The sequence below is a fragment of the Erinaceus europaeus genome, chromosome 6, assembly GCF_950295315.1.
Source record: "Erinaceus europaeus chromosome 6, mEriEur2.1, whole genome shotgun sequence".
Lineage (NCBI taxonomy): Eukaryota > Metazoa > Chordata > Mammalia > Eulipotyphla > Erinaceidae > Erinaceus > Erinaceus europaeus.
The window spans coordinates 20,601,333-20,629,138 of record NC_080167.1 but is presented as its reverse complement, the minus strand read 5'-3'; the positions used below and the strand labels follow the sequence as shown (position 1 = coordinate 20,629,138).

Sequence of the window (27,806 nt, the reverse complement as noted above, 5' to 3'; positions counted from 1 at the left end):
TGGAAAATTCCTGAAGATAGTGGAGTCTATATATAGCAAACCTACAGCCAACATCATACTCAATGGTGAAAAACTGGAAGCATTTCCCCTCAGATCAGGTACTAGACAGGGCTGCCCACTATCACCATTACTACTCAACATAGTGTTGGAAGTTCTTGCCATAGCAATCAGGCAGGAGCAAGGAATTAAAGGAATACAGATTGGAAGAGAAGAAGTCAAACTCTCCTTATTTGCAGATGACATGATAGTATACATGGAAAAACCTAAGGAATCTAGCAAGAAGCTTTTGGAAATCATCAGGCGTTACAGTAATGTGTCAGGCTATAAAATTAACATTCAAAAGTCAGTGGCATTCCTCTATGCAAACACTAAGTTAGAAGAAATTGAAATCCAGAAATCAGTTCCTTTTTCTATAGCAACAAAAACAATAAAATATCTAGGAATAAACCTAACCAAAGAAGTGAAAGACTTGTATACTGAAAATTATGAGTCACTACTCAAAGAAATTGAAAAAGACACAAAGAAGTGGAAAGATATTCCATGCTCATGGGTTGGAAGAATTAACATCATCAAAATGAATATATTACCCAGAGCCATATACAAATTTAATGCTATCCCCATCAAGATCCCAAGCACATTTTTTAGGACAATAGAACAAATGCTACAAATGTTTACCTGGAACCAGAAAAGACCTAGAATTGCCAAAACAATCTTGAGAAAAAAGAACAGAACCGGAGGCATCACACTGCCAGATCTCAAACTATATTATAGGGCCATTGTCATCAAAACTGCTTGGTACTGGAACATGAACAGACACACTGACCAGTGGAATAGAATTGAGAGCCCAGAAATGAGGCCCCACACCTATGGACATCTAATCTTTGACAAAGGGGCCCAGACTATTACATGGGGAAAGCAGAGTCTCTTCAACAAATGGTGTTGGAAACAATGGGTTGAAACATGCAGAAGAATGAAGCTGAATCACTGTATTTCACCAAATACAAAAGTAAATTCCAAGTGGATCAAGGACTTGGATGTTAGACCAGAAACTATCAGATACTTAGAGGAAAATATTGGAAGAACTTTTTTCCGCATAAATTTTAAAGACATCTTCAATGAAACGAATCCAATTACAAGGAAGACTAAGGCAAGTATAAACCTATGGGACTACATCAAATTAAAAAGCTTCTTCACAGCAAAAGAAACCACTACCCAAATCAAGAGACCCCTCACAGAATGGGAGAAGATCTTTACATGCCATACATCAGATAAGAGTTTAATAACCAACATATATAAAGAGCTTACCAGACTCAACAACAAGACAACAAATAACCCCATCCAAAAATGGGGGGAGGAATTGGACAGAATATTCACCACAGAAGAGATCCAAAAGTCCGAGAAACACATGAAAAAATGCTCCAAGTCTCTGATTGTCAGAGAAATGCAAATCAAGACAACAATGAGATATCACTTCACTCCTGTGAGAATGTCACACATCAGAAAAGGTAACAGCAGCAAATGCTGGAGAGGATGTGGGGTCAAAGGAACCCTCCTGCACTGCTGGTGGGAATGTCAGTTGGTCCAACCTCTGTGGAGAACAGTCTGGAGAACTCTCAGAAGGCTAGAAATGGACCTACCCTATGACCCTGCAATTCCCTTCCTGGGGATATATCCTAAGGAACCCAACACATCCATCCAAAAAGATCTGTGTACACATATGTTCGTGGCAGCACAATTTGTAATAGCCAAAACCTGGAAGCAACCCAGGTGTCCAACAACAGATGAGTGGCTGAGCAAGTTGTGGTATATATACACAATGGAATACTACTCAGCTGTAAAAAATGGTGACTTCACCGTTTTCAGCGGATCTTGGATGGACCTTGAAAAAATCATGTTGAGTGAAATAAGTCAGAAACAGAAGGAGGAATATGGGATGATCTCACTCTCAGGCCGAAGTTGAAAAACAAGATTAGAAAAGAAAACACAAGTCGAACCTGAAATGGAATTGGAATATTACACCAAAGTAAAAGACTCTGGGGTGGGTGGGTGGGTGGGGAGAATACAGGTCCATGAAAAATGATGAATGAAATAGTGGGGGTTGTATTGCTAAATGGGAATCTGGGGAATGTTATGCATGTAAAAAAAAAAAAAAAAAAAGAAGTAGAAACGCAAAGCAGAAATTGACTGAGTTTGGAGTATGGCACCAAAGTAAGAAAGCAGAAGTATACTAGAGTTTGCAGTGAGTACCTCCCTAATACTTCCTCTCCACTTTTCCAAGCTTTGGGTCCATGATTGCTCAACAATTTGTTTGGCTTTGTATGTTAACTCTCTTGTCAGTCACCAGGTTCCAGGTGTCATCAGGATGCCGGCCAGACTTTCCTGGATTGAAGACACCACCAATGTGACCTGGAGCTCAGCTTCCCCAGAGACCCATCCTACTAGGGAAAGAGAGAGGCAGACTGGGAGTATGGACCGACCAGTCAACGCCCATGTTCAGCGAGGAAGCAATTACAGAAGCCAGACCTTCTACCTTCTGCAACCCTCAATGACCCTGGGTCCATGCTCCCAGAGGGATAGAGAATGGGAAAGCTATCGGGGGAGGGGGTGGGATATGGAGATTGGGTGGTGGGAATTGTGTGGAGTTGTACCCCTCCTACCCTATGGTTTTGTTAATTAATCCTTTCTTAAATAAAAAAATAAAATAAAATAAAAAAGACTGAAGTGTCTTCTTACTAAAGTCTTAAAAAATTACCACTGTTTCTGTGTTAAGTGATGACAACTGCATTACATTAATTTTTATATAATTCCTCATTACTCTGAGTGTCATGGAATCTATCTACACAATGCTAACATTGTTGGAACCAAAAGTTTCAACCAAAAGCTATGAGCAGAAGACAGGTTATTCTCCTTAAAAAATGACAAATGTTGCAGCAAATCTATTGTTGTTGTTATTATTATTATTACTAACCAGAAACTGTTCAGTTTTGGGTTATGGTGGTAGAGGGAATTAAATGTGAGAACTTGGGAGCCTAAGAAATAAGAGTCTCTTTCTGTAATCATTATGTTATATGCTATTTCCCCCATTCACAGTAAATCTTTAATGATAGGAGGACCAGGTGTTAAGAACCAGTCAAACTTTTACCACTAAGCAAGTACTATCAGTGGATGCTGAAACCAGAGCAAGTTGGGATGAGAGTGTCTTTTCATTCATTATATATTCATTACAAAGAGCACATAACACCTGTGCGTGCAAACACCTGGGAAGCGGCCACACCAACCAAGAAGCCAGTGTACACAGCTTTATGCATGCACACACACACACACACACACACACACACACACACACACACACTGTAAAAAACCAGTTAGTCTTACTTCAGATGAGACACTGTGACACTTTCTATTTTATTTCATTCCAAAAATTTTAAGTGCTGGTCACTAAACCAATTTTAAGACCCTTGACCTCAATTCCTGCAGGAAGATAGACTTAATCCTATATTGCCTTCCCTTTTCCACTCCTCTCTGGGTGGGAGATTAAATGCCACAGAAATCTCACAAGCTCAATTAGAAAATGATAGAATAGAGAGTAAACTAGCTTGGCATTCAATGAAAATGTAAAAGAATGCTTTCAACAAAATGCAGAGGCAGCATTTGGATTCGAGCAGCTTCTGTGTGCATCTCAACCTGCACAAATGGCCCATTTGCAGGGAAACAAAGAGTTGAAAACTCACAGCCAGACAACCAACTGCTCAACTCAGAACATGTGAATACTAGCTAGGGTTAACTTAATTTCAGGTCGCTGGAGCACTGGGCTCAGGAAATGTGTGGAAGCCATTCTTAGGCTTCAACAGCGACAACAGAATAGACAAGAGACTGGCCTGTAAAATTTGGAAGTGAAGCTGGCACCTCCATAATTTCTAGTGAACTGTTTCCCCATTTCAACTCTCACCAGATTCTCGCTCTCTCTCCCTAGACCACTGATTAGCTCTTGCTTATGATGCTGTGGGGGATTGAACCTCAAACTTCGGAACCTCAGCGTGAGAGTCTCTTTGCATAACCAATATGCTATCTAACCCTGCCCAGATTTTTCTAATCTTTGCTTTCCCTCTGATCGTCCTGTCTAGGCTGAGTCAAAGCAAACATACACATTTGTGTGGCTTTCTAAAGCTGTCATCTCCCAGAGAATGTTATTTTTTTTTAAATCTTTCAAACAAAATGTGTCATTTTCATTGTCTAGCACCATGTCAGTGCCAGCAGGCTCAACACCATACTGCCTGACTCATTTGCTCCTGTATAGAAGCCCAGCCCATGTCAAACCATTTTCCACCCTTCTATTCTATTCTAATAGCTCTGGTGTGTGTGTGTGTGTGTGTGTGTATGTGTGTGTGTTTATGCATGCTGAAAATTTGCTTAGGGGAGTTGTGACAGTGTAAAGGAACTTCATACCATTCATTTTCCATATGACAAATAGCAGAGCTTTTCCTAAGAAAAAAATCTGAGCTTGGCATATTAGAAACTTCATAGAGAAATACAGTTTGTGGTCTGGGAGGTGGCACATTGGACTCTCAAGCATGAGGTCCCAAGTTCAGTCCCCAGCAGCACATGTACCAGAATGATGTCTGGTTCTTTCTCTCTCCTCCCATCTTTCTCATTAATAAATAAATAAAATCTTTAAAAAAGAGAGAGAGAGAGAGAGAGAGAAATGCAGAGTTTTAGGACTGGGCAGTGGTGCACCTGGTTGAATGCATATGTTACAGGGCACAGGAATGTAGGTTCAAGCCCCCAGTCTGTACCTGTAGAAGAAAAGCTTCACAAGTGGTGAAACAGGGCTACAAGTGTCTGTCTTTTTCTCTCTCTTTCTATCTCTCCCTTCCCTCTCAATTCCTGACTATCTCTATCCAATAATAAAGATAATAATTTAAAAAGAGAGAGAAATGCAATTTTTTTAACCAGAGAACAATTAAGCAAATAAGGGAAGTAGACACACAAAACCAAATAGTAATAAAAACAAACAAAAAGAAACAGGAAAGAATGATAAATGATCAGGTCACATCTAAGTGTTCATAGTTTGTGAGTTAATGGCCTGAGGAAAGCCTAACTTTAGAGGTGCTGATCGTTGGCGTTTAGAAACACAAAGCATGGAACACTGAATCCTAATGACATTCCAGGTGCAAATAAAAAAGGTCAGGAAAATAAGTTGACATCTCTGTGTGTGTGCGTTCATGTGTGTGTGAGTTCGTGTGTGTGTGCGTTCGTGTGTGTGTGTGTGTGTGTGTGTGTGTGTACACAAGTCTTCTGATAAATAGCAACCATAAAGATTATGCAGCATTGTCAGCAAGACCACCTAGGACACTTAATGGATTTTATTTGCTTCTACTTGATTCACTTTAAGATAGCATCTGGTTAGCATAAAATTGGCTTAATGTGTTAAACTAAAGAGACTTAGTCATTTGTTAGCTATGGCTGTGTGATATCACTGAATAGTCTCAAAAAACTTGGGACACACTTAGAGGAAAATGCATTGTGAAACTGACATCATCTATTAAAAAGAAAAAGACTACCAACCTTGGAGAATCACCAACTGCCCCCCATCTTAATGAGGTATGAAACAGGCTTACCCCAACTCACACCCCTGGGTTTCCAGTTCAGAGTTCGCAAGAACTCAGAAGGGTTGTATCTGGGTTCACAGATTGTAACTATATGTACTGTGTTTTCTGTTTCTACTGTCTGATGCTCAAAGTGTTAGTGACAAATGACAGTCACAGTTTCCGAATGCTCAGGAGACGAGGGCAAGATGGAGTATGTGTGGAGAGGACCATCCATCCCCAGAGTCTAAAAGCTGACAGAGATGAACGATCCCACAAAAAAGAACAGACGGCGATCATAAAACCCAGAGATACCCATTCATTCCACATCTGCCCTTAAACTATAAACCAACTCGTCAGGAACCTCAGTCACAAGCCTGGCTTCCTGAGACCCATATATTCTGAATGCATTTACAGCTTCTAATTGCACACATTAAGATTAAACTGCAGGTCTCCTGAGGAAGTGCTTTCTAAGGAGTATTTTCCACTTCTTGGCTATGCTGTTAATCACTCTGTAATAAGACCAACGAAACACTCAACCACAAGGCTACAGAACTTGTAAGCAAATCACTCTCCTTTTGGAAATGATGAGCCACGGTTACTCTGCCCTTGTGTCTGGTGATAAACAGAAGTTAACAAAGGTGACTTGAGGTAGGTCCACGATTCTGAATAAGGAAACTGGCTTCCCAATAAAATCAAATGGATGCTAAGGCTGCATTTGTGATGCTCCAACAGTGCAGTCTTGTCCCTGGAACTGATGAATTCACACCAAAAAGGGTTTCTAATACAACACTTGGAATGTCTTGCTCTTTCAAAGAAGCTTAATGCAGAAACACTAGTTTGAAGTTTGGGGAGGGAACAGTGCGAGGGTAGGGTGGGGAGGGCGTTCATGTTTGATGAGGGCAAGAAATTGATTTTGCATTTTCAGTCTCTTTTTTGGATTTTAATTCAAATTCAAATTTGAATTTGAATTCAAATTCAGTACCTATAAACCCACCTTAAGGTGTGGTCTTTCAAATAGTTCTGCCTCAACAGATAGATTCTTAGACTTCAGATGGCAGCTGGTGAATCTACTTTAATGGTTCCAGCACCTCCAGAGATGATTTGTAAGCAAGAAGCCATAGATTGATCCCTGGCATCACCAGAAAACAATGATTTGATCCAAAAAAAAACCCTGGAGCCTAAAAGGCATTATGATCCCAAAGAGCACACACACCTATGGACCTCCACAACCAATGGCAGGCAACCACACTTTCCGCACTAAAAGAGATGCATGGGGTGGGCATAGATAGCATAATGGTTATACAAAGAGACCCTTGTGCTTAAGGCCCCAAAGTCCCAGGTTCAATCCCCCAAACCACCATAAGCCAGAGCTGAGCAGTGCTCTGGTAAAATAATAATAACAATAATAGTGGTGAAATAGCTCCTTTGGGTAGTATGTGCTGTTTTGCCATGTGAGGACTAGGTTTGAGCCCAGCCCCAGTGGCACTGAAGGAAGCTTTGGTGCTCTAGCCTCTTTCACTGTCTCTCTGCTACTGTTTCTATCCAGCCAGGCTCAAACATGGGTTGGGTAGTACCCTTGACAATGGAAGTACACTATCCAAGTGAAGGAAGTGAAGGAAGGAGGAGAAGGAAGAAAGGAGGAGAAGGAAGGCAGAGAGAGAGAGGGAGGAAGAAAATGAAAAACAGAACAGCTAAAACAATCCAGAAACAATGTGGTTGACTACCACTACCTGACTGAAGGAACTAAGATCAGTCTACAGTAGCAAAACATCATCATATTATCAAGAGGAGAAACACAGAGATAAAACTGGCTTTGAAGGAGTCGGGCGGTAGCGCAGCAGGTTAAGCGCAGGTGGCGCAAAATGCAAGGACCAGTGTATGGATCCAGGTTCGAGTCTCTGGCTCCCCACCAGCAGAGGAGTCGCTTCACAGGCGGTAAAGAAGGTCTGCAGGTGTCTATCTTTCTCTCCCCCTCTCTGTCTTCCCCTCCTCTCTCCATTTCTCTCTGTCCTATCCAACAGTGACATCAGTAACAACAATAATAATAACTACAACAATAAAACAAGGGCAACAAAAGGGAATAAATAAATAAAAATAATTTTATAAAAAAACTGGCTTTGAGCAAAGGTACTTTTTCAATAGAAGATATAAAACAACGTGTAGGGGGGAAATGCTATTTTGATTCCCACCTCAGATTACACACAAAAATTAATTTCGTAAGGATTATAATTCTATGCTAAAATACTAAAAAACTGAGGAGAAAGTAAAGTAAATAACTTTTTAACTCTAAAGTAGACAAATATTTTTTTAGATAGGACTCAGTGAGTAACAACCATTAAGAAAAATTGATAAGGTGGGGGAAGATAACTTAATATTTACACAAACAAAATCTAATGACCGGGGCTCTGAGGTTCCAGGTTCAATCCCCAGCACTACCATAAATCAGAGCTTAGCAGAGAGCTGTTAAAAAAAAAAAAAAAAAAACCTTTAGAAAATGACAGACTAAACTTGCACTAAATTAAAAGCCTCTGCCATGAAAAGATAAAGAGCAGAAAACTATAAACAGAGAGTGGGGGAAAATTCCTAGTGCATACATATGAAAGAAAGGCTTATACCCAGTAAATAAATAGTAAATGAATAAATAAGGTGGGGTAGAGCAGTAAGGATTACTTCCTTCCCATATTTTGTTGCTTTTCATTTATTTAAAGAAAGTCAGACTGCCACATGCAGCGCCTCATTTGGATGTGTATGGAGTCTTGGAGGTTTGACTACCCTATGCTCTCCTACAAATGAACCTTGAGAGCTTGTTTGGAGGTTCAAGCAGGGGAGAGCAGCTACTCCTATGCCCTTGAACGAAGAGGGATCGTTCGGGGAAGGCCGTCCTCTTAGCGCACACAGCTTCCGGAGGGACGCACTTGGAGCAGTGAGGAAGGAAGGGGACACCCGCCTAGCCAGCCAGATCAGCTGAATCAACCCTGGCGATCATTGGGGTGACAGATGTCGCAGCCAGATCACCCTCACATCCTTCTTTTATCTTTTTTTTTTTATTGGGGAATTAATGTTTTAAATTCTACAGTAAATAGAATACTTTGTTCATGCATAACATTCCCCAGTTTCCCATTTAACAATACAACCCCCACTATGTCATTTATCATCCTTCATGGACCGGTATTCTCCCCATCCACCCACTCCCACCCCAGAGTCTTTTACTTTGGTGTGATACGCCAGTTACATTTCAGGTTCTACTTCTGTTTTCGTTTTTGATCTTGTTTTTCAACTTCTGCCTGAGGGTGAGATCATCCCATATTCATCCGTCTCGTTCTGACTTATTTCACCTAACATGAATTTTTCAAGGTCCATCCAAGATCGGCTGAAAACGGTGAAGTTACCATTTTTTACAGCTGAGTAGTATTCCATTGTGTATATATACCACAACTTGATCAGCCACTCATCTGTTGTTGGACACCTGGGTTGCTTCCAGGTTTTGGCTATTACAAATTGTGCTGCCAAGAACATATGTGTACACAGATCTTTTTGGATGGATGTGTTGGGTTCCTTAGGATATATCCCCAGGAGAGGTGTTGCAGGGTCATAGGGTAGGTCCATTTCTAGCCTTCTGAGAGTTCTCCAGACTGTTCTCCACAGAGGTTGGACCAATTGACATTCCCACCAGCTGTGTAGGAGGGTTCCTTTGACCCCACACCCTCTCCAGCATTTGCTGCTGTTACCTTTTCTGATGTGTGACATTCTCACAGGAGTGAAGTGGTATCTCATTGTTGTCTTTATTTGCATTTCTCTGACAGTCAGAGACTTGGAGCATTTTTTCATGTGTTTCTCAGCCTTTTGGATCTCTTCTGTGGTGAATATTCTGTCCAAGTCCTCCCCCCATTTTTGGATGGGGTTATTTGTTGTCTTGTTGTTGAGTCTGGCAAGCTCTTTATATATGTTGCTTATTAAACTCTTATCTGATGTATGGCATGTAAAGATCTTCTCCCATTCTGTGAGGGGTCTCTTGGTTTGGGTAGTGGTCTTTTTTCTGTGAGGAAACTTTTTAATTTGATGTAGTCCCATAGGTTTATACTTGCCTTAGTCTTCTTTGTAATTGGATTCGTTTCATTGAAAATGTCTTTAAAATTTATGCGGAAAAGAGTTCTGCCAATATTTTCCTCTAAGTACCTGAAAGTTTGTGATCTAACATCAAAGTCCTTGATCCACTTGGAATTTACTTTTGTATTTGGTGAAATACAGTGATTCAGTTTCATGCTTCTGCATGTTTCAACCCATTGTTTCCAACACCATTTGTTGAAGAGACTCTGCTTTCCCCATTTAACAGTCTGGGTCCCTTTGTCAGAGATTAGATGTCCATAGGTGTGGGGCCTCATTTCTGGGCTCTCAATTCTATTCCACTGGTCAACGTGTCTATTCATGTTCCAATACCAAGCAGTTTTGATGACAATGGTCCTATAATACAGTTTGAAATCTGGGAGTGTGATGCCTCCGGTTCTGTTCTTTTTTCTCAAGATTGTTTTGGCAATTCTAGGTCTTTTCTGGTTCCAGATAAAAATTTGTAGCATTTGTTCTATTGTCCTAAAAAATGTGCTTGGGATCTTAATGGGGATAGCATCAAATTTGTAGATGGCTCTGGGTGATACATTCACTTTGATGATGTTAATTATTCCAACCCATGAACATGGAATATCTTTCCACTTCTTTGTGTCTTTTTCAATTTCTTTGAGTAGTGACTCATAATTTTCAGTATACAAGTCTTCCACTTCTTTGGTTAGATTTACTCCTAGATATTTTATTGTTTTTGTTGCTATAGTAAAAGGAATTGATTTCTGGATCTCAATTTCTACTAACTTAGTGTTTGCATAGAGGAATGCCACTGACTTTTGAATGTTAATTTTATAGCCTGACACCTTACTGTATTGCCTGATGATTTCCAAAAGCTTCTTGCTGGATTCCTGAGGTTTTTCCATGTATACTATCATGTCATCTGCAAATAAGGAGAGTTTGACTTTTTCTCTTCCAATCTGTATGCCTTTAATTCCTTGCTCCTGCCTGATTGCTACGGCAAGAACTTCCAACACTATGTTGAATAGTAATGGTGATAAAGGGCAGCCCTGTCTAGTACCTGATCTGAGGGGAAATGCTTCCAGTTTTTCACCATTGAATATGATGTTGGCTGTAGGTTTGCTATATATAGACTCCACTATCTTCAGGAATTTTCCATCTATTCCCATTTTTTGTAATGTTTCGATCATAAAGGGATGTTGTATTTTGTCAAAGGCTTTCTCTGCATCTATTGATATGACCATGTGGTTTTTGGTCTTGCTTTTGTTGATGTGGTGGATCACATTGACTGATTTACGTATATTAAAACAACCTTGCATGCCTGGGATAAACCCCACTTGGTCATGATGAACAATCTTTTTGATATACTGCTGTATCCGGTTGGCTAGAATTTTGTTCAATATTTTCGCATCTATGTTCATCAGAGATATTGGTCTGTAGTTTTCTTTTTTGGTTGTGTCCCTGTCTGCTTTTGGTATCAGAGTGATGTTGGCTTCATAGAAGCTGGCAGGGAGTATTCCAGTGTCTTCAAACTTCTGGAAGACTTTTAAAAGTAGGGGTATTCTTCTTTGAAGGTTTTGTAGAATTCATTTGTAAAACCATCTGGTCCAGGACTTTTATTTTTGGGGAGATTTTTGATAACTGATTCAATTTCATTAGCTGTGATGGGCCTGTTCATGTTATGTAGTTCCTCTTTACTTAGTTTTGGAAGTTGGTAGATATCTAGGAAATCGTCCATTTCTTCCAGGTTCTCTAGCTTGGTGGCATATAGTTGTTCATAGAAGCCTCGCATGATATGTTGAATTTCTGCAGTGTCTGTTGTGATATCTCCTCTTTCATTTACTATCTGATTTATTTGGGTCTTCTCCCTTTTTTGTTTTGTGAGTCTGGCTAAAGGTTTGTCGATTTTGTTCACTCTTTCGAAGAACCAAAATTTACTTTCGTTGATCTCTTGTATGCTTTTCTTATTCTCAATGATATTGATTTCTGCCCTAACTTTAGTGATTTCTGTCCTTCTGGTTGCTTTTGGGTTCCTTTGTTGTTCTTCTTCTAGGTCTTTAAGATGTGCAATCAGGCTGTTTATTTGTGCCTTTTCTTGTTTCCTAATGTGTGCTTGTATAGCTATGAACTTCCCTCTTAGGACTGCTTTAGCTGTGTCCCAAATATTTTGATAGCTTGTGTCTTCATTTTCATTGAACTCTCGAAACATTTTGATTTCTTCCTTGATTTCCTCTTTGACACGGAAGTTGTTAAGAAGTGTACTGTTGAGCTTCCACATTTTGGGACTGTTATTAATCTTTTGTTGATTGTTAAGTGTTAGTTTAATTCCACTGTGGTCTGAGAAGATGCTTGGGATGATTTCAATGCTCTTGAATTGGCGGATGCTGTCTTTGTGGCCTAACATATGTTCTATCCTTGAGAATGACCCATGTGGATTTGAGTAAAATGTGTATTCCAGTTTCTTGGGATGTATGACTCTGAAAATGTCCAATAGTTCTAGTTTATCTATCTCTTCATATAGCTCCCTTATGTCTTTATTGATTTTCTGCCTGGATGATCTGTCAAGTTGAGAGAGTGGGGTGTTGAAGTCCCCTACTATGATTGTGTTGCTGTTAATATATTGCTGTAGCTCTTTCAGTAGACGTTTGATATATTTAGATGGCTTCTCATTGGGTGCATAGATGTTAATAATTGTTAAGTCCTCTTGATTGACTGATCCTCTGAGCATTAAGTAGTGTCCATTCCTATCTTTTTTAATCTTATCTATTTTAAAGTCTATTATGTCAGATATGAGAATAGCTATTCCTGCCCTTTTTTGTGGGCCATTGGCTTGTATATAGTTTTCCATCCTTTCACGTTAAGTCTGTGTTTGTCTTGTTGAGTTAGGTGGGTTTCCTGTAGACAGCATATTGTTGGGTTGTGTTTTCTGATCCATCTTCCTACTCTGTGTCTTTTAATAGGTGAATTCAGGCCATTGACATTTATTGATGTCAAAGATTGAAGATATTTTAACGCCATTCTTGAAGAGCTTTAGAGTGTTTTGATATATGTCCTATTTGTGGTGGTCTGATTGTTTATAGGAGACCTTTCAGAACTTCTTTCAGGGCAGGCTTGGTGATAGTTGATTCCTTCGACTGTTGCTTGTCTGAGAAGGTTTTGATGCCTCCCTTTAGTCTGAATGACAGTCTAGCAGGATATAGTATTCATGGTTGAAAGCCTTTCTCATCGAGAACTCGACAGATATCTTGCCATTCTCTTCTGGCCTGTAGTGTTTGTGTGGAGAAGTCTGCTGCTAATCTTATGGGTTTTCCTTTGTAGGTGACTCTTTGTTTTTCTCTTGCAGCCTTCAGGATCCTTTCTTTATCCTTATTCCTTTCCATTCTAAGTATGATATGTCTTGGTGTCTTTAGGTCTGGGTTAATTCTGTTTGGGACCCTCTGGGCTTCTTGAATCTTTATGTCTTTGATGTTGTCTAGACTAGAGAAATTTTCAGCTATTATGGCCTGGAAAATACTTTCTTCCTCTCCTTCTCTTTCTTCCTCTGGTATGGCAATAATGCGTATATTATTTCTTTTGAAGTCATCCCATAGGACTCTGTTGTTGTTTTCAGCATCTATTAATCTCTTTTTGAGATTTCTTACTTCTTTTTTAGTTGTCTCTAATTCATCCTCAGTCTTGCTGATTCTGTCTTCAGCCTCATAGATTCTATTCTCTCTGCCCTCTACTGTTTTCTGGAGTTCATCTATTTTGTTGCCCTGTTCTGATACTGTTTTAGCTTTTTCAACTAGTTGTGTTCTTAGCTCAGCGATTTCAGCTTTAAGCTCTCTAATACCATGAGATAATTAGTATTTTCTTCCATAGTCTCATTTGTTGTTCCTGTATTTCTGATTACAATTTTTTCAAATTCTTTACTCACTCCTGTTATTATTTCCTTAGCTAATGTTTGGATGTTGAACTCGTTGTTTTGTGCTTCACCCTCTGGAGGACTTTTAGCTGGACTCTTGTCCTGGTTTGATTCTCCAATATTCTTGTTTTAACCATTTTATATATTATGTTATGAGTTCCTTTATCAGTACTTTTCAAATTACTGATCACTATTGCCTGGATTGACTTGTGTCTAAGTAAGTTAATTAAAGGGTTCACAGCGGTGGAATTTAACAGTTGTTTCAATAGTATTTAAAACCCTGAGTTGGAGCTCAGTGGTTTAAAAGCCTCTTTTTTTTTTCTTCCCTGTAGGCTATGGGAGCCTGAGGGCTTTTAAACTATCAGTAGGCTTCAGCTTAATCACTGATTCCTGACCAAGAGATAAAGCAGGGTGTGGCAGAGATAATCCAGTGGTTATGCAAAGAGACTTTCACAGCCCCTCAGCAATGCCAGGGAGGTATAGGTCTTCTCCTGAGTTTCCTTATTAGATCTCTGCCCCTTGGTGTCCCTCCCTGTTGCTGCTCCAGATTCTGAGGGCAGTAGCAATGGAGACTCAGAGTTGCACTTGGTGAGTCTCTGGGGAGTCCTCTCCTCCCTTCAGCTGTCCCCTTGTTGGTGGAGCAGACTGGAGGTGGTGTCTCAACTGATAAACTGCTAGACTGTTAGCAGTCACTTAATCTCTCCTTATGCTCCTCTCTCCTCTCTGTCACCAGCCACACGTGTTTGTAATCACTGGTGATTTAGTGGGTTCCTGTGGTCATTCAAGTCCTGTCTTGTTTCGGTCCGGGTGGTCTCCTTTGGTATTCCTAGTTGATCCTCTTGTTTTATCTTTTAAAAGTTATTATATAAACCATGGGTAGTAGATAATGTCCAGCCTGGGGATGGGGTGGTGGCTTACCTGGTTGAGCGTACATGTTGCAATGGCAAGGACCCAGGTTTAAGTCCCCGTTCCCCACCTACAGGGCAAATGCTCTGCCAGTGGTGAGGCAGGGCTGTAGGTAGCTCTGTCTCTCTTCCTCTCTATCTCCCCCTTCCCTCTCAATTTCTGACTGTCTCAATCCAATAAATAAACAAAAATAATAATTGATGCCATCGTTGTTGGATAGGACAGATAGAAATGGAGAGAGGAGGGGGAAGACAGAGAGGGAGAGAGAAAGATAGACAGACACCTGCAGACCTGCTTTACCGCTTGTGAAACGACTCCCCTGCAGGTAGGGAGCCGGGGGCTTGAACCGGGATATTATGCCGGTCCTTGCACTTTGTGCCACCTGCGCTTAACCCACTGTGCTACCTACCGCCCGACTCCCGGAACTCTTTTGTTTTTTATAGCAACATTAAGTGCCAATTTTTAAGTTGATAATTTTGTTATGAAATGTGAATGAAGTTCCAAATGGCCCTTCATAGAAAAAAGATTCCACACCCTGATATAAACTATGTTGCATGTATTTCATATAAAAGATAGAAACCATACCTATATTGTATATAAAATCATATGACTATTTATTAACACAATAATTGTTGTAATCTGTAAATCATAGCTATATACTTTTAAAGACAAGAATTTTTAAGAGGCAAAATAAATAGATACAATGTATATAAATATATAAAATCATCGTATGTGTGTAAGTTGGTCTAGAATGATCATAATAAAATGTTGATAACCGTTCTGTTTCAGTGCAGAGATTTCAGGTGGCCTACCTTTTTGTTCGTCTAATCGCCACCTCCTCTTTTTCCACAATGGCCGTTTATTGTGTGTGTAACCAGTGACGTAGGAAATGCTTCCTCACTTCGGGAAGCATGTTAGAAGGCACAGGAGTTGTGGGAAGAACGCATGGTGGGGGAACCTTTCCAGTCTCTAGTCTGGAGACTCCTTACACACATGAGAAACCCTATACAACCCTGCAGAGGCCTTCCACACTGGAGAGAAAGCAGTTTGCTCTCTGACTGTCACCTGGCCTCGTTCTAACTCCTGGCCCTTGCCTTCCACCCAAGCTCTACTTAAAAGGGAAAAATTCTTTGACCTAGCAACCTCTTTTCCCAATCCAGGGGAAGGTGACAAGTAAATGACACTAGGTACCAAGATGCACCTAGGTCAAAATCAGGCAGATGATGTCCCCTCTTACCTGAACGTTGAAGAAAGGTGTTCCAGTTAAAGGTGGAGTTTGGTGCAGTTGCGATTCCTGGGTCAAAGGAAAGAGAAAAAGAGGAAGTTCACATTGATGAGGTAGAATCCACCATTCTTTACTGAGTAAAATATAGGTTTTTAAAAATATATATATATATATATATATATTTATTTATTATTACAGACAGAAGAAATTGAGGGAGGAGGAGGAGGAAATAAAGAGGGAGAGAGATAGATACATGCAGTCCTGATTCACCACTCCTAAAGTTTTTGTCCCTGAACCTTCCACACTGTAATGTGTTGTGCACTTAACCAGGTGAGCCAAGCCTGGCCCCTAAATGTAGTTCTTTTAATGGCACTCAAAAGTTCCAGTGCATCCTGGATTCCCACCAATCCCAGCAGCAGATGAGCTGTCAGGTGGGCCCTTGGACTCCCAATGAGAAAGGACCTTCCACTTCGAACCTCCCATCTGCCTCTGGATCTCGCTCCTATAGATCATAGACAGCTCAAGTTCCTAAAAACTACATCCAAGTAATAGCCTTCTAAAAAGTTACAGGAACCCTCCCCATTCCCTATAAAACCCCTATTTCTCTCAGTTCTGGAACCTCAGAGGTGGGGCTCATTTTTCAGCAATCTTCTCTCAACTATCAATTGATACTGCATCTGCTAATCTCAACCTAATCAATGCAAGCAGTATCACCTTGATGTTTCACTTTGGACTGTGTCCACAGGCGACAGGCCTTCGATGTCAACCCTCAGCTCCAATACTCTGACATCAAGTTGAGATGCTACCTTGAGGCCAACCTGACTTCCCCAGGCAGATGACCTCATCAATGTATCCTGGAAAAAGGCTGGGAGTATGGATTGACCTGTCACTGACCATGTTCAGCGGAGAAGCAATTACAGAAGCCAAATCTTCCACCTTCTGCACCCCATGATGATCCTGGGTCCATGCTCCCAGAGGGATAAAGAATAGTAAAGTTTCCAATGGAGGGGATGAAATACAGAACTCTAGTGGTGAGAACTGTACCCCTATTATCCTATGGTCTTGTCGATATTTTTTATTTTAAAAATAATTTTTTTTTAAAAAAAAGTTAAACTAAACTCTAATAACCCCATGGAGAAGTGATGCTGTATTTAAAATGCCTAGTCTCAACCCTCTGCAAGTCACATGAGTTTGCCTGCTATTTGTGTCAACCTTCAAATGAGTCTAAGTGTAAAAGTCTCTGGGAAAATAGAACATTTTTTAAAATTTTACTTATTTATTTATTCCTTTTGTTGCCCTTGTTGTTTTGTTGTTGTAGTTATTATTGATGTCATTGTTGTTGGATAGGACAGAGAGAAATGGAGAGAGAAGGGGAAGACAGAGAGGGGGAGAGAAAGACAGACACCTGCAGACCTGCTTCACCGCCTGTGAAGTGACTCCCCTGCAGGTGGGGAGCCGGGGGCTCGAACCGGGATCCTTCCGCTGGTCCTTGTGCTTAGCGCCACCTGCGCTTAACCCGCTGCGCTACCGCCGGACTCCCAAAATAGAACATTTTTAAGACTCAGTAAATGTAGTGGCAACACCCAGCAGATTACTTTAACAGCAGAAAAATTTGAAATGTAAATTAAATGGTGTCATCGCCTTTACCATCTCTTTCTAAAATTACCAACAGATCAATCCCATGAGTGGCTGCTGCATGTGTCTAGGGCGCATGCAACATGATGTCTGGGCGCAGATCACACAAAACTTAAAAGACTTGGGGGCAGCTGGGCTCCTCTAGCTTATCTAGCTGGAAACTGAGTTTCAGAGAAGAGAACCTTGGGGTGGGGGTAGATACCATAATGTTTATGCAAAGAGACTCTCATGCTTGAGGCTCTAAGGTCCCAGGTTCAATCCTCTGCACCAAAATAAGGCTGATCAGTGCTCTGGTTGAGAGAGAGAGAGAGAGAGAGAGAGAGACTTACAGAATGCCACAGGGTACAGGCAGCAGAGTTTACATTCAAGCCAAGGAACTGCCCAGCCTGTGCATTCAGACCCCAGTACACCTCCCAGCCCGTTTCCTTGGTTAAAAATCTGGTTTCTGTTAGGGGCAGGGGAGGGCATACTATAGCTGCCCCAATACTCACTTCTTCTATGCACCCTGATTTAGTACATACATCAGTCTATAAAATGGGGACCCATGAAAGGAGGTCTCAGAAGTGATTCAGCTACGAAAAATAATAATAAATGTTGAGAGACCTTGGGGACTGGCAAGTGGCTTACTCAGTAGAGGGAAATGAATTGTGAGCCCCAAGTCACCAAATGAGGGTGTCTGTAGCTTCCTTAGCAGTGAAGCCATACTACTGTGCCTCTTCTCTCTCTGTATTCTTGCCTTTAGGTTCCTGACTATTAAACAATTTGTTCTGCTTTATATCTTAATGCTTTTTCAGTCACCAAGTTGCAGATGCTACTATGATGCCAACCTGAATTCCCCGGGCAGACGACCCCACCAATGTGTCCTGGAGTTTCACCTCCCCAGATCCCTGCCCCACTAGGGAAAGAGAGACAGGCTGGGAGTATGGATCAACCTGCCCAAGGCCCATGTTTAGCAGGGAAGCAATTACAGAAGCCAGACCTTCCACCTTCTGCACCCCATAATGACCCTGGGTCCATACTCCCAGAGGGACAAAGAATAGGAAAGTTTCCAATGGAAGGGGTGCGATATGGAACTCTAGTGGTGGAAAGAAAATTGTGTGGAATTGTGCCTCTCTTATCCTATGGGCTTGTTGATATTTTTTCTTTATAAATAAATTTATAATGATTAAAAAGAAGAAAGGCACACAACACTTTAAAAAAAAAAAAACATGGGCTGGGCAGTGGCACATCCTGTTAGGTGCACATAACACTATGTACAAGGACCAGTGCAAAGATCTGGGTTCCAGCCCCTGCTCCCAACATGTAGCAGGGACCCTTCACAAGTGGTGAAGCAAGTCTACAGGTGCCTATTTTTCTCTCTCCCTCTTTATCTCCCCTCCCCTCTCAATTTCTCTCTGCCCTATCCAATAAATGGAAAAAAAAAAATGAAAATGGCTACCAGGAGCTATGGATTCAAAGTGCAAACACAGAACCCCAGTGATAGCCCTAGAGGCAAAATAGATAAAATTTAAAAATTTTTAAAAAGTTATTGGTGCATCTGGACAAGGTGTTGAGTAGCTAAGGAAGGGCTGAGAGGGCCTTTCCCTTAGGCTCAGAACCATGAAAAACTTGAGACCTTTGTCTTAGCATTTGTTCAACCTTGAGGCTAGGATAGGTGAAGTAATCTTCTTTGGGCCTACTCTCCCACGATTATTAATACGTCACATGCTGGTTTCTCATCAGTGTTTGGGTGGTCTTCTGGGCTACAGTAAATGTTCTCAGAGACCATGATCAACAATGCAACCAAACATAACAGAGAAGCTCAGTCTTTTAAAAAAAATATTTCTTTATTTATTCCCTTTTGCTGCCTTTGTTTTATTGTTGTAGTTATTGATGTCATCATTATTGGATAGGACAGAGAGAAATGGAGAGAGGAGGGGAAGACAGAGAGGGGGAGAGAAAGACACCTGCAGACCTGCTTCTCCACTTGTGAAGCGACTCCCCTGCAGGTAGGGAGCTGGGGGCTCGAACCAGGATCCTTATGCTGGTCCTTGCGCTTTGCGCCACGTGCGCTTAACCCGCTGCACTACTGCTTGACTCCTTAGAGCTCAGTCTTATCCAGAGAAACCACTGACAGTATGTTGCATTTGTACCAGTGAAGGTGTTGTGTAATCTGCATTGATTTGTTTATAATATGCACCTCCTTTTTCTCTTCTATATAGTGTTAGGAAGTAACCAAGGTGAATACATTCTAATTGCTTTGAGTTATTATTATTATTGTTATTGTTACTAATACTAGTAATATTGCCTCCAGGATGATTGCTGGAGCTCGGTGCTGGCACTATGAATCCACTATAATTGGTGGCCATTTTTTTCATTTTATTGGATAAGATAGGGGAGAGGTAGGGGAGAGACATAGACACACCTGCAGACCTGCTTCACCACTTGTGAAGTGTCCCCTTGCAGGTGGGGAGTGGGGGATTGAGCTGAGATCCTTAAGGAAGTCCTTGCACTTAACTAGGTATGCAACCTCCCGTCCCCATCTTAGATGTACTATTTCCTCCACAGATACTTCAGTGGGTCTAAAAGATAAGGATTCATATCAATATATACATATATTTTTAAAATTCTTACCTTGGCTCTGGACATAGATCTTACCCTTAGCATGCGGCTTTTGTAATGTGGGGTGGGGGAGGGTGGGAGGAGAGAAAAAGAAAATTGAGAGTCCATTTCAGGATATTTTTCAGAAATTAAGGTCATTGGAAAATCTTATCTAGGAAGATATCACAAAGAATCATCTGCACAGCTTCTCAAAGATTGGTTACTTCATGAAAGCAAAGAGTTATCTCTACATTGAATCATTAAAACTAGAGCCTCTATCTATAAGGTGGAAAGCGCAGAAAGAGAAGTGCTTTGATTAAGCTTAATGTACTATTATTATGTAATTTTCTGGTAACTACTATGTTATTGAAGCTCAGTGGAGAACATGCTTGGTCAGAGCCCGTCAGTGTGTGTAAGGATGGAGGTGGGGTTTTAGAAATCACGCACCTGCATGAAAGGGGTCCATTCCCCCATCCTGGAGAAGAGAAAAGGAGGAGAGGCAAGGGGAGAAAGGAGGTGACAGAGAGAAGTGGAAGAGCAAAGGGGAGGGAAGGGTGAAGGAGAAGGAAGAAGGGGAGAAAGGAAAGTGGGGATGAGAGAGGAGGAGGAGAATGCCAGGAGGGAAAGAGTGAGGGGAAAGAGACCAAGTAGAGGGAGTCGGGCAGTAGCCAGCGGGTTAAGCGCAGGTGGCGCTAAGTGCAAGGACCAGCATAAGGATCCCAGTTCAAGCCCCCAGATCCCCACCTGCAGGGGAGTCGCTTCACAAGCGGTGAAGCAGGTCTGCAGGTGTCTGTCTTTCTCTCCCCCTCTCTGTCTTCCCCTTCTCTCTCCATTTCTCTCTGTCTTATCCAACAACAACATCAATAATAACTATAACAATAAAACAACAAGGGCAATAAAAGGAAATAAAGAAAAAAGAAAAAAATCCTAAAAAAAAAAAAAAAAAAAAAAAAAAGAGAGAGAGAGAGACCAAGTAGAAGTTTCTTCCATGGTCCAGGAGGTGGCGCAGTGGATAAAGCGCTTGACTCTCAAGCGTCAGGTCCTGAGTTCAAGCCCTGGCAGGTCATGTACCAGAGCAATGTCTGGTTCTTTCTCTCTCTCCTCCTACCTTTCTCATCAATAAATAAAATCTTAAAAAAAAAAAAAAGTTTCTTCCTGCATGTGAATGAACTGACCTCATGGACAGCCCTTTTTACCTCCTACCCCACCCCTCACCCCCACCCCAAAAAACCTCTTTGACCTCAAAGGAAAGACAAGACTTGCATGACTGATCTGGGTATTTGTATTCAATACACACATACTAGCTTTCATGTTCTCAGGTGAAGCTTTAAAAGAAGAGAGAGAGAAACCTGCAGGGGAGTCGCTTCACAAGCGGTGAAGCAGGTCTGCAGGTGTCTTATCTTTCTCTCCCCCTCTCTGTCTTCCCCCATCTCTCTCCATTTCTCTATGTCCTATCCAACAACAATGACAACAATAATAACTACAACAATAAAACAAGGGCAACAAAAGGGGATAAATACATAAATAAATATTTTTAAAAAGAGAGAGAAAGAACACACTTTATTTCATCTTCAAGGTGGAATTTTTATTAAAGTTATGATTCAAATTCAAGGTAGAAGTAACCGGAGCAGAGGGGCTGAGTGGTGGCACTCTTGGCTGAGTTCCTATGTTACAGCATGCAAGGACCTGGTTCAAGTCCCCGACCCCCACCTGTAGGGGGAAAGCTTTGCAAGTAGCGAAGCAGGGCCGCAGGTGTCTCTCAGTCTCTATCACCCCCTTCCCTCTCAATTTCTGGCTGTCTCTATACAATAAATAAAGATAATTAAAAAAATTTGAAAATAAAAGAAGTAACAGAGGAACAGATAGAAACCCACTTAAAAAGGCTGTAATTGTGAGTAAATCAGTGAACTCATAGGCACAAAGTCACAAGATCAATACCTGGCACTGTATTTTCCAGAGTGGTGTTCTGGTTCTTTGTCTCTCTTATTAATATAAAAATCAATTTCAAAAAGATTAATAAGCACCTGTGACCTTTAAAATCTTGATCTTCCTAAATTCCTCACACTACCGAGGTACATATAGATTAAGATCTCTCAAAATTTTTCTTTAAAAATCTTGTCTGGGGAGTTGGGCGGTAGCGCAGTGGTTTAAGCACATGTGGCACAAAGCACAAGGACCAGTGTAAGGATCCTGGTTCGAGTTCCTGGCTTCCCACTTGCAGGGAAGTCACTTCACAGGTGGTGAAGCAAGTCTGCAGGTGTCTATCTTTCTCTCACCCTCTCTGTCTTCCTCTGCTCTCTCCATTTCTCTCTGTCCTATCCAACAACGATGACATCAATAACAACACTAATAACTACAACAATAAAAACAACAAGGGCAACAAAAGGGAATAAATAAATATATATTTTAAATCTTGTCTGTTCTAGTTTAAAAAGATGTTAATGTGGGATGAGTGGTGGCGCACCTGGTTGAATGCACATGTTGTAATGTGCAAGAACCCAGGTTCAAGTCCCCAGTCCCCACCTGCAGGAGGAAAGCTTCATGAGTGGTAAAGCAGGGCTACAGGTGTCTCTCTGTCTCTCCTTCTTCCCTCTCGATTTCTGGCTGTCTCTATTCAATAATAAATAAAAATAATAAGAATAAATTTTAAAAACGATATTAATGTTAATAGGGGTGGGGATGGCTATTAGGCAATCACCCAAAATTCGTTTAGCATTGTCCAAAAATCCCTTTCGATTCACTATAATTTCACTGGAAGGCTAAGGAAAATGCTAATGGAAGGCAGTGGAGGCTCAGGATATCTCTAATCACCAGAAGGTTTGTAAGAAGGCAGTAGAGGGGGATGGAGAGTCAGCATAATGGTTATGCAAAAGACTCTCATGCTTGAGGCTCTGAAGTCCCAGGTTCAATCAATCCCCAGTACCACCATAAGCTGAAACTGAGCAGAGCTCTGGTCTTTCTCTCTGTATCTATCTCTTTCTCTCATTAAAATAAATAAAAATTATTTTAAAAAAGAAGAAGACAGCAGTTGAAGCACTGTCAAAATTTTATCAGCATGTAGTTTTCACTAAAAAATAAATACAACTGTTTGACAGTAAGAGAGTCAATGGACTCCTACATAAATTTGATTCATGCATTTAAGACAAAATGAGGTTCATAGTCTTACCACTATTTTCACTAGAAATACATTCTGTTGTGATACACTTTACAATGTTCAAGGACCCAGGTTCAATCCCTGCTCCCCACATATGGGAAGGGAGCTTTATGAGTGCTGAAGCAGGTCTGCAGATATCTCTTTCTCTCTACCTCTCATCTCTTTTTAATTTTTAAAAAATTTTTTATCTTTATTTATTGGATAGAGACAGCAATTGAGACTGAAGGGGGTAACAGAGAGGGAGAGAGACAGAGAGACACCCGCAGCCCTGCTTCATCACTTGTGAAGCTTTCCCCCTGCAGGTGGAGACCAGGGGCTTGAGCACTGTAGTATGTGCGCTCAACCAGGTGTGCCATCACTTGACCCTCCCTCTCTTATCTCTACCTCCTCTTTCCTTTTCAATTTTTCTGTGTCCTATCAAATAAAAAAATTCATTCTGTGATAAGGCTTGAGAGGTGGTTCAGAGGATAGCATTGGCCCCCTCAAGCATGAGGTCCTGAGTTTGATTCCTGACATCACATGTACCAGAATGGTGTGTAGGTTCTCTCTCCCATAAGTAAATAAAGACATAATGTTCCATCCTCCGAAGGGAAGTTGGATAGCATGCTCTATCTACCACCCGAGGAAGATGGGTACTGAAATTGGTGCAACTCAGAACATTTCTACTCATGACCACAGAATGCAAGCTCAGACCTACAGGGATGCAGAGGTCACATAGGCTCCTATGCTGAATGTAGGCCCCAGATCACATCAAACTGATGGGGTTTACAGTCAACAGTATTTATACACTTTCCCCATATTTGGGAGCTACTGTCTTCCCTGATCCAGCTTTCTAGCCCTTTTTCCATCATCTCCCCAGACATTAACTTGGGTCCACCTGCATATTAGATGTCAGACTCAGGCAAAAACTAGTAAAGTCATGGGCCCCTTGGCATATACCTAAAATAGACCTACTAGCTATTTCCAAAACGGAGACCCCAAATCTTCATCTGCAATATTCCAGCCTTTAGGTTCATGATTAGTCAACAATGTGTTTGGCTTTAGATGTGAACTCTTCTTTCAGCCACCAGGTTCTAGACGATACCATGATGCCAACTGAACCTCCCTGGGCAGACAACCTTATCCCACTTCCCCAGAGTTCTGCCCCACTAGGGAGAGAGAGAGACAGGCTAGGAATATGGATAGACCTGCCAATGCCCATGTTCAGCAGGGAAGCAATTACAGAAGCCAGACCTTCCACCTTCTGCATCCCATAATGGCCCTGGGTCCATGCTCCCAGAGGGTTAAAGAATAGGAAAGCTATCAGGGGAGGGGAGAGGATACGGAGTTCTGGTGGAGGGAATTGTATGGAGTTGTACCCCTCTTATCCTATGGTCTTATCAGTGTTTCCATTTTATAAATAAAAATTTTTTTAAAAGACATAACTTTCTAAATAGAGAGAAAATATGTCTTGTGACTAGAAATATGAATACCCCAAATGTTCCATTCAAGAAAAATCTTTTTTTTTTTTTTAGCAACCAAAACTAATAAATTAAACTTGTATCTCAAGTCAACAGGCAGAATGGTCTGGCAGTATATAGAAATGTCTAGATTCACCTGCTGGGTTTGATGTGTCTCTGAGCATAATTTAGCTAAAATATACTGAGAACCTAAAAAGCTAAGTAAGCATTAAGCCCTAAATAGATTTTAAAAAAAATGTCTTCTCATGGTTTAAGATCTCATCTGAGCAAATCAAGAAAACAGAGCTATTAATAGAAAAGAAGTGTGGGACAGGGTTATTTTTAATCATAGTAACAAACGAAATCTGACAAAAGCCAATTGGTTTATATTGATTTTGAATAGACATTTTCTGTATTAAAAATGTTCTAAATACAAATTAGCTTTCTGTGCTCAATATTTATTAGTGTTTCCTTTGCCTTGCAATAATAACACAAGTCAAGGTTCTTGTAGATGCCTTGCCTTAAAGATTAGCTTATCCATGTATAAAATGAATAGATGGGCGGGCAGGTAGGCAGTGGTGCACCTGGAGGAGTGCACATGTTACAATGCACAAGGACTGGGGTTCAAGTCCCTACGTGTGTGTGTGTGTGTGTGTGTGTGTGTGTGTGTGTGTGTGTGTGTGTGTGTGTGTGTATTCACAAATGGTGAAGTAGGTTTGCAAGTGGCTTTCTTTCCCCCTAGCTTTCCCTTCTCAATCTCTCTATCCTATTGTATTTATCAAATAAATACATTAAAAAGGACTAGGGGGAGTTGGGCGGTAGCTCAGTGGGTTAAGCACACATGATGTAAAGCGCAAGGACTGGCATAAGGATCCCGGTTGGAGCCCCCAGCTCTTCACCTGCAGGGGAGTTGCTTCACAGGTGGTGAAGCAGGTCTGCAGGTGTCTATCTTTTTCTCCCCCTCTCTGTCTTTCTCTGCTTTTTCCATTTCTCTCTGTCCTATCCAACAACAATAACAATAATAATAACTACAACAATAGAAACAACAAGGGCAACAAAAGGGAATAAATAAATTTTTTTTAAAAGAAGGAAAAAAAGAAAGACTAGGAAAAAGTTTCCAAGTTTAAGGGTTTTGAGAAACCATCAATTCAGCCTAATGCAAGATAAAAAAAATCCAGGTAGTTATAGATACCTATTTATCTATAAGTATATGTGACTATAAAAGACCCAAATATTAATTGCTATATTTTGACTAACAGGATGACAGGCATCAATAACAAAAAAGACTTAGAAATTTATAATTAATTTCACTTTCTGCAAGGGGAAAGCACAATGAACATTATTTTGAAAAAAATTAAACAGTATCATGTTCTATGAGTTGCTGTGCCTGTGTTAAGAGATAACTGGCTGAAAAGAAATTTTAAAACATAACTACATCACAAAGCTCACAGAAATTGGGTACTTTTTAAATTTTTCCTAATATGCTATTTACTTATTTAATGAGAGCGATAATAGAGAGAAAAACTGAGGTGGAGGTAAAGGAAGGGAGGGAGGGAGAGGGAGAGAAAGAGAGTTAGAGTGGCCTGGGAGGCAGCGCAGTGGATAAAGTATTGGATTCTCAACCATGAGGTCCTGAGTTCGATCCCCGGCAGCACATGTACCAGAGTCATGTATGGTTCTTTCTCTCCTCGTATCTTTCTCATGAGTAAATAAATAAATTATTTAAAAAAAAAAAAAAAAGAAAGAAAGAGAGTTAGAACACTGCTCAATTCTGGTTTATGGGACTTGGGATTGAAGTTGAAATCTTAAGAGTCTCAGGCATGAAAGTCTTTTGCATAACCATTATATCTCCCCTACCCTAAACTGGACACATTTTTTGAAGACACTTTCCCTGTGCTCTTTTTCCTTAGAAGTCTCTTACTAAACTGGAGGGGCAGGGCAATCTTCCAAAAAGAACAAGGAGGAGAAAGAGGTGGCTGGCTGGCGATACACCTGGTAGAGTACACACAATACATTGCTCAAGGAGCTAGGCTCAAGCAGGGGGTAGATAGCATATAATGGCTATGCACAAAAAGATTCTCATGCCTGAAGCTCCAAAGTGCCAGGTTCAATCCCCTGCACCACTATAAGCCAGAGCTGAGCAGTGCTCTAGTATAAATAAATAAATAAATTTACTTATTTAAAAAAAAAAAAAGCTGGGTTCAATCCCTGGATCTCCACCTGCAGGGGGAAACTTCACAAGTGGTGAAACAGTACTGCAAATGTCTCTCTCTCTTTCTCCATCTCTTCCTTCCCTCTCAATTTTTGTCTCTATCCAAAGTAAATATATAGAGAGAGAGAAAGAGAGAGAGAGGAAAAAGAGAAGGAGGAGGAAGAAAGTAATAGTATAGTCTAATCACAAAATTCCTGTAACTGAACAGAAGAAACAAATACTCTCAGGAAAAGAAAATATAAATGAGATGGGTCAGATCTGAGAACTGGATTGGGATCCAGTCCCATAGCACCCAGTGCCCAGTAGGCCATTAAAAATGAAAAGAAAATAATCCAAACCTGGGCACAACCAAAGAGTCAGAAAATAACACCTAATTTAGGATAACACAAGTATGCAAGCAACAAAGTTCCAGGGATTTTTTTTTTAATCAGTTAAATTTCTGCTCATTGTGAAGGGATAATCGCTGATTCTGTTCAAAAGCTTCTCTCTTACCTCTCCCTCCCTAGAGACTTGAGAAATTAGAAGCCATTATTTTATCATTCCAAAAAACTTAAGCCCCAGGTCATGTAAAAGGTTAACTGGGAACCTATGCTCTGAAATTGATGGATTTTGTGTCCTTTGACTTCCCTTAAAACTTCACAATTTCCGGAGATTTCACGGAGGGGGAAAAAAAATGTTCAGAACATTTGCAATTTTATCAAGAAAATCTCTGAGGATGGCCAATCTTAATAGAAGTTATTAAGAAAGATGTTCCCTAGGATATGAGTTTCCGTAGAGCAGGCTCACATACAAACTAGACAGTCTAAAGATGAGACAGCAGGAGAATGTTTTGTTTCCAGGATTGTAGGAACTATAAGGGCTGAGGAGATAGCAAACTAGTTGTGCAAACAAATTTCATGTCTCTGAGCTCCCAGGTTCAATCCCCAACACTATAACCCAGAGTTGAGCAGTACTCTGGGGGAAAAAAATCTAGTAAAAATCTAGTAAACCAGTAAAATCATGGTCCCCTTGGAATATACCTAAAATTGACCTATGAGCTATTTCCAAAAGAGAGACCCCAAATCTTCATCTGCTATATTCTTGCCTTTA

The 27,806-nt window shown here is 40.8% G+C and overlaps 1 protein-coding gene across 3 annotated transcripts in view; it reads right to left on the bottom strand.

Moving 5' to 3' along the window:
* GLT1D1 (glycosyltransferase 1 domain containing 1) overlaps positions 1-27,806 on the bottom strand; it is a 154,215-nt gene that overhangs the window by 69,518 nt on the left and 56,891 nt on the right. For all 3 annotated transcript variants that reach the window (XM_060193294.1, XM_060193295.1, XM_060193296.1), the window contains exons 5-6: positions 19,946-19,982; positions 15,710-15,766 (exon numbers count right to left, since the gene is read on the bottom strand). In XM_060193294.1, the coding sequence (XP_060049277.1) occupies positions 15,710-15,766; positions 19,946-19,982 (94 nt within the window). The remainder of the gene's footprint in view (positions 1-15,709; positions 15,767-19,945; positions 19,983-27,806) is intronic.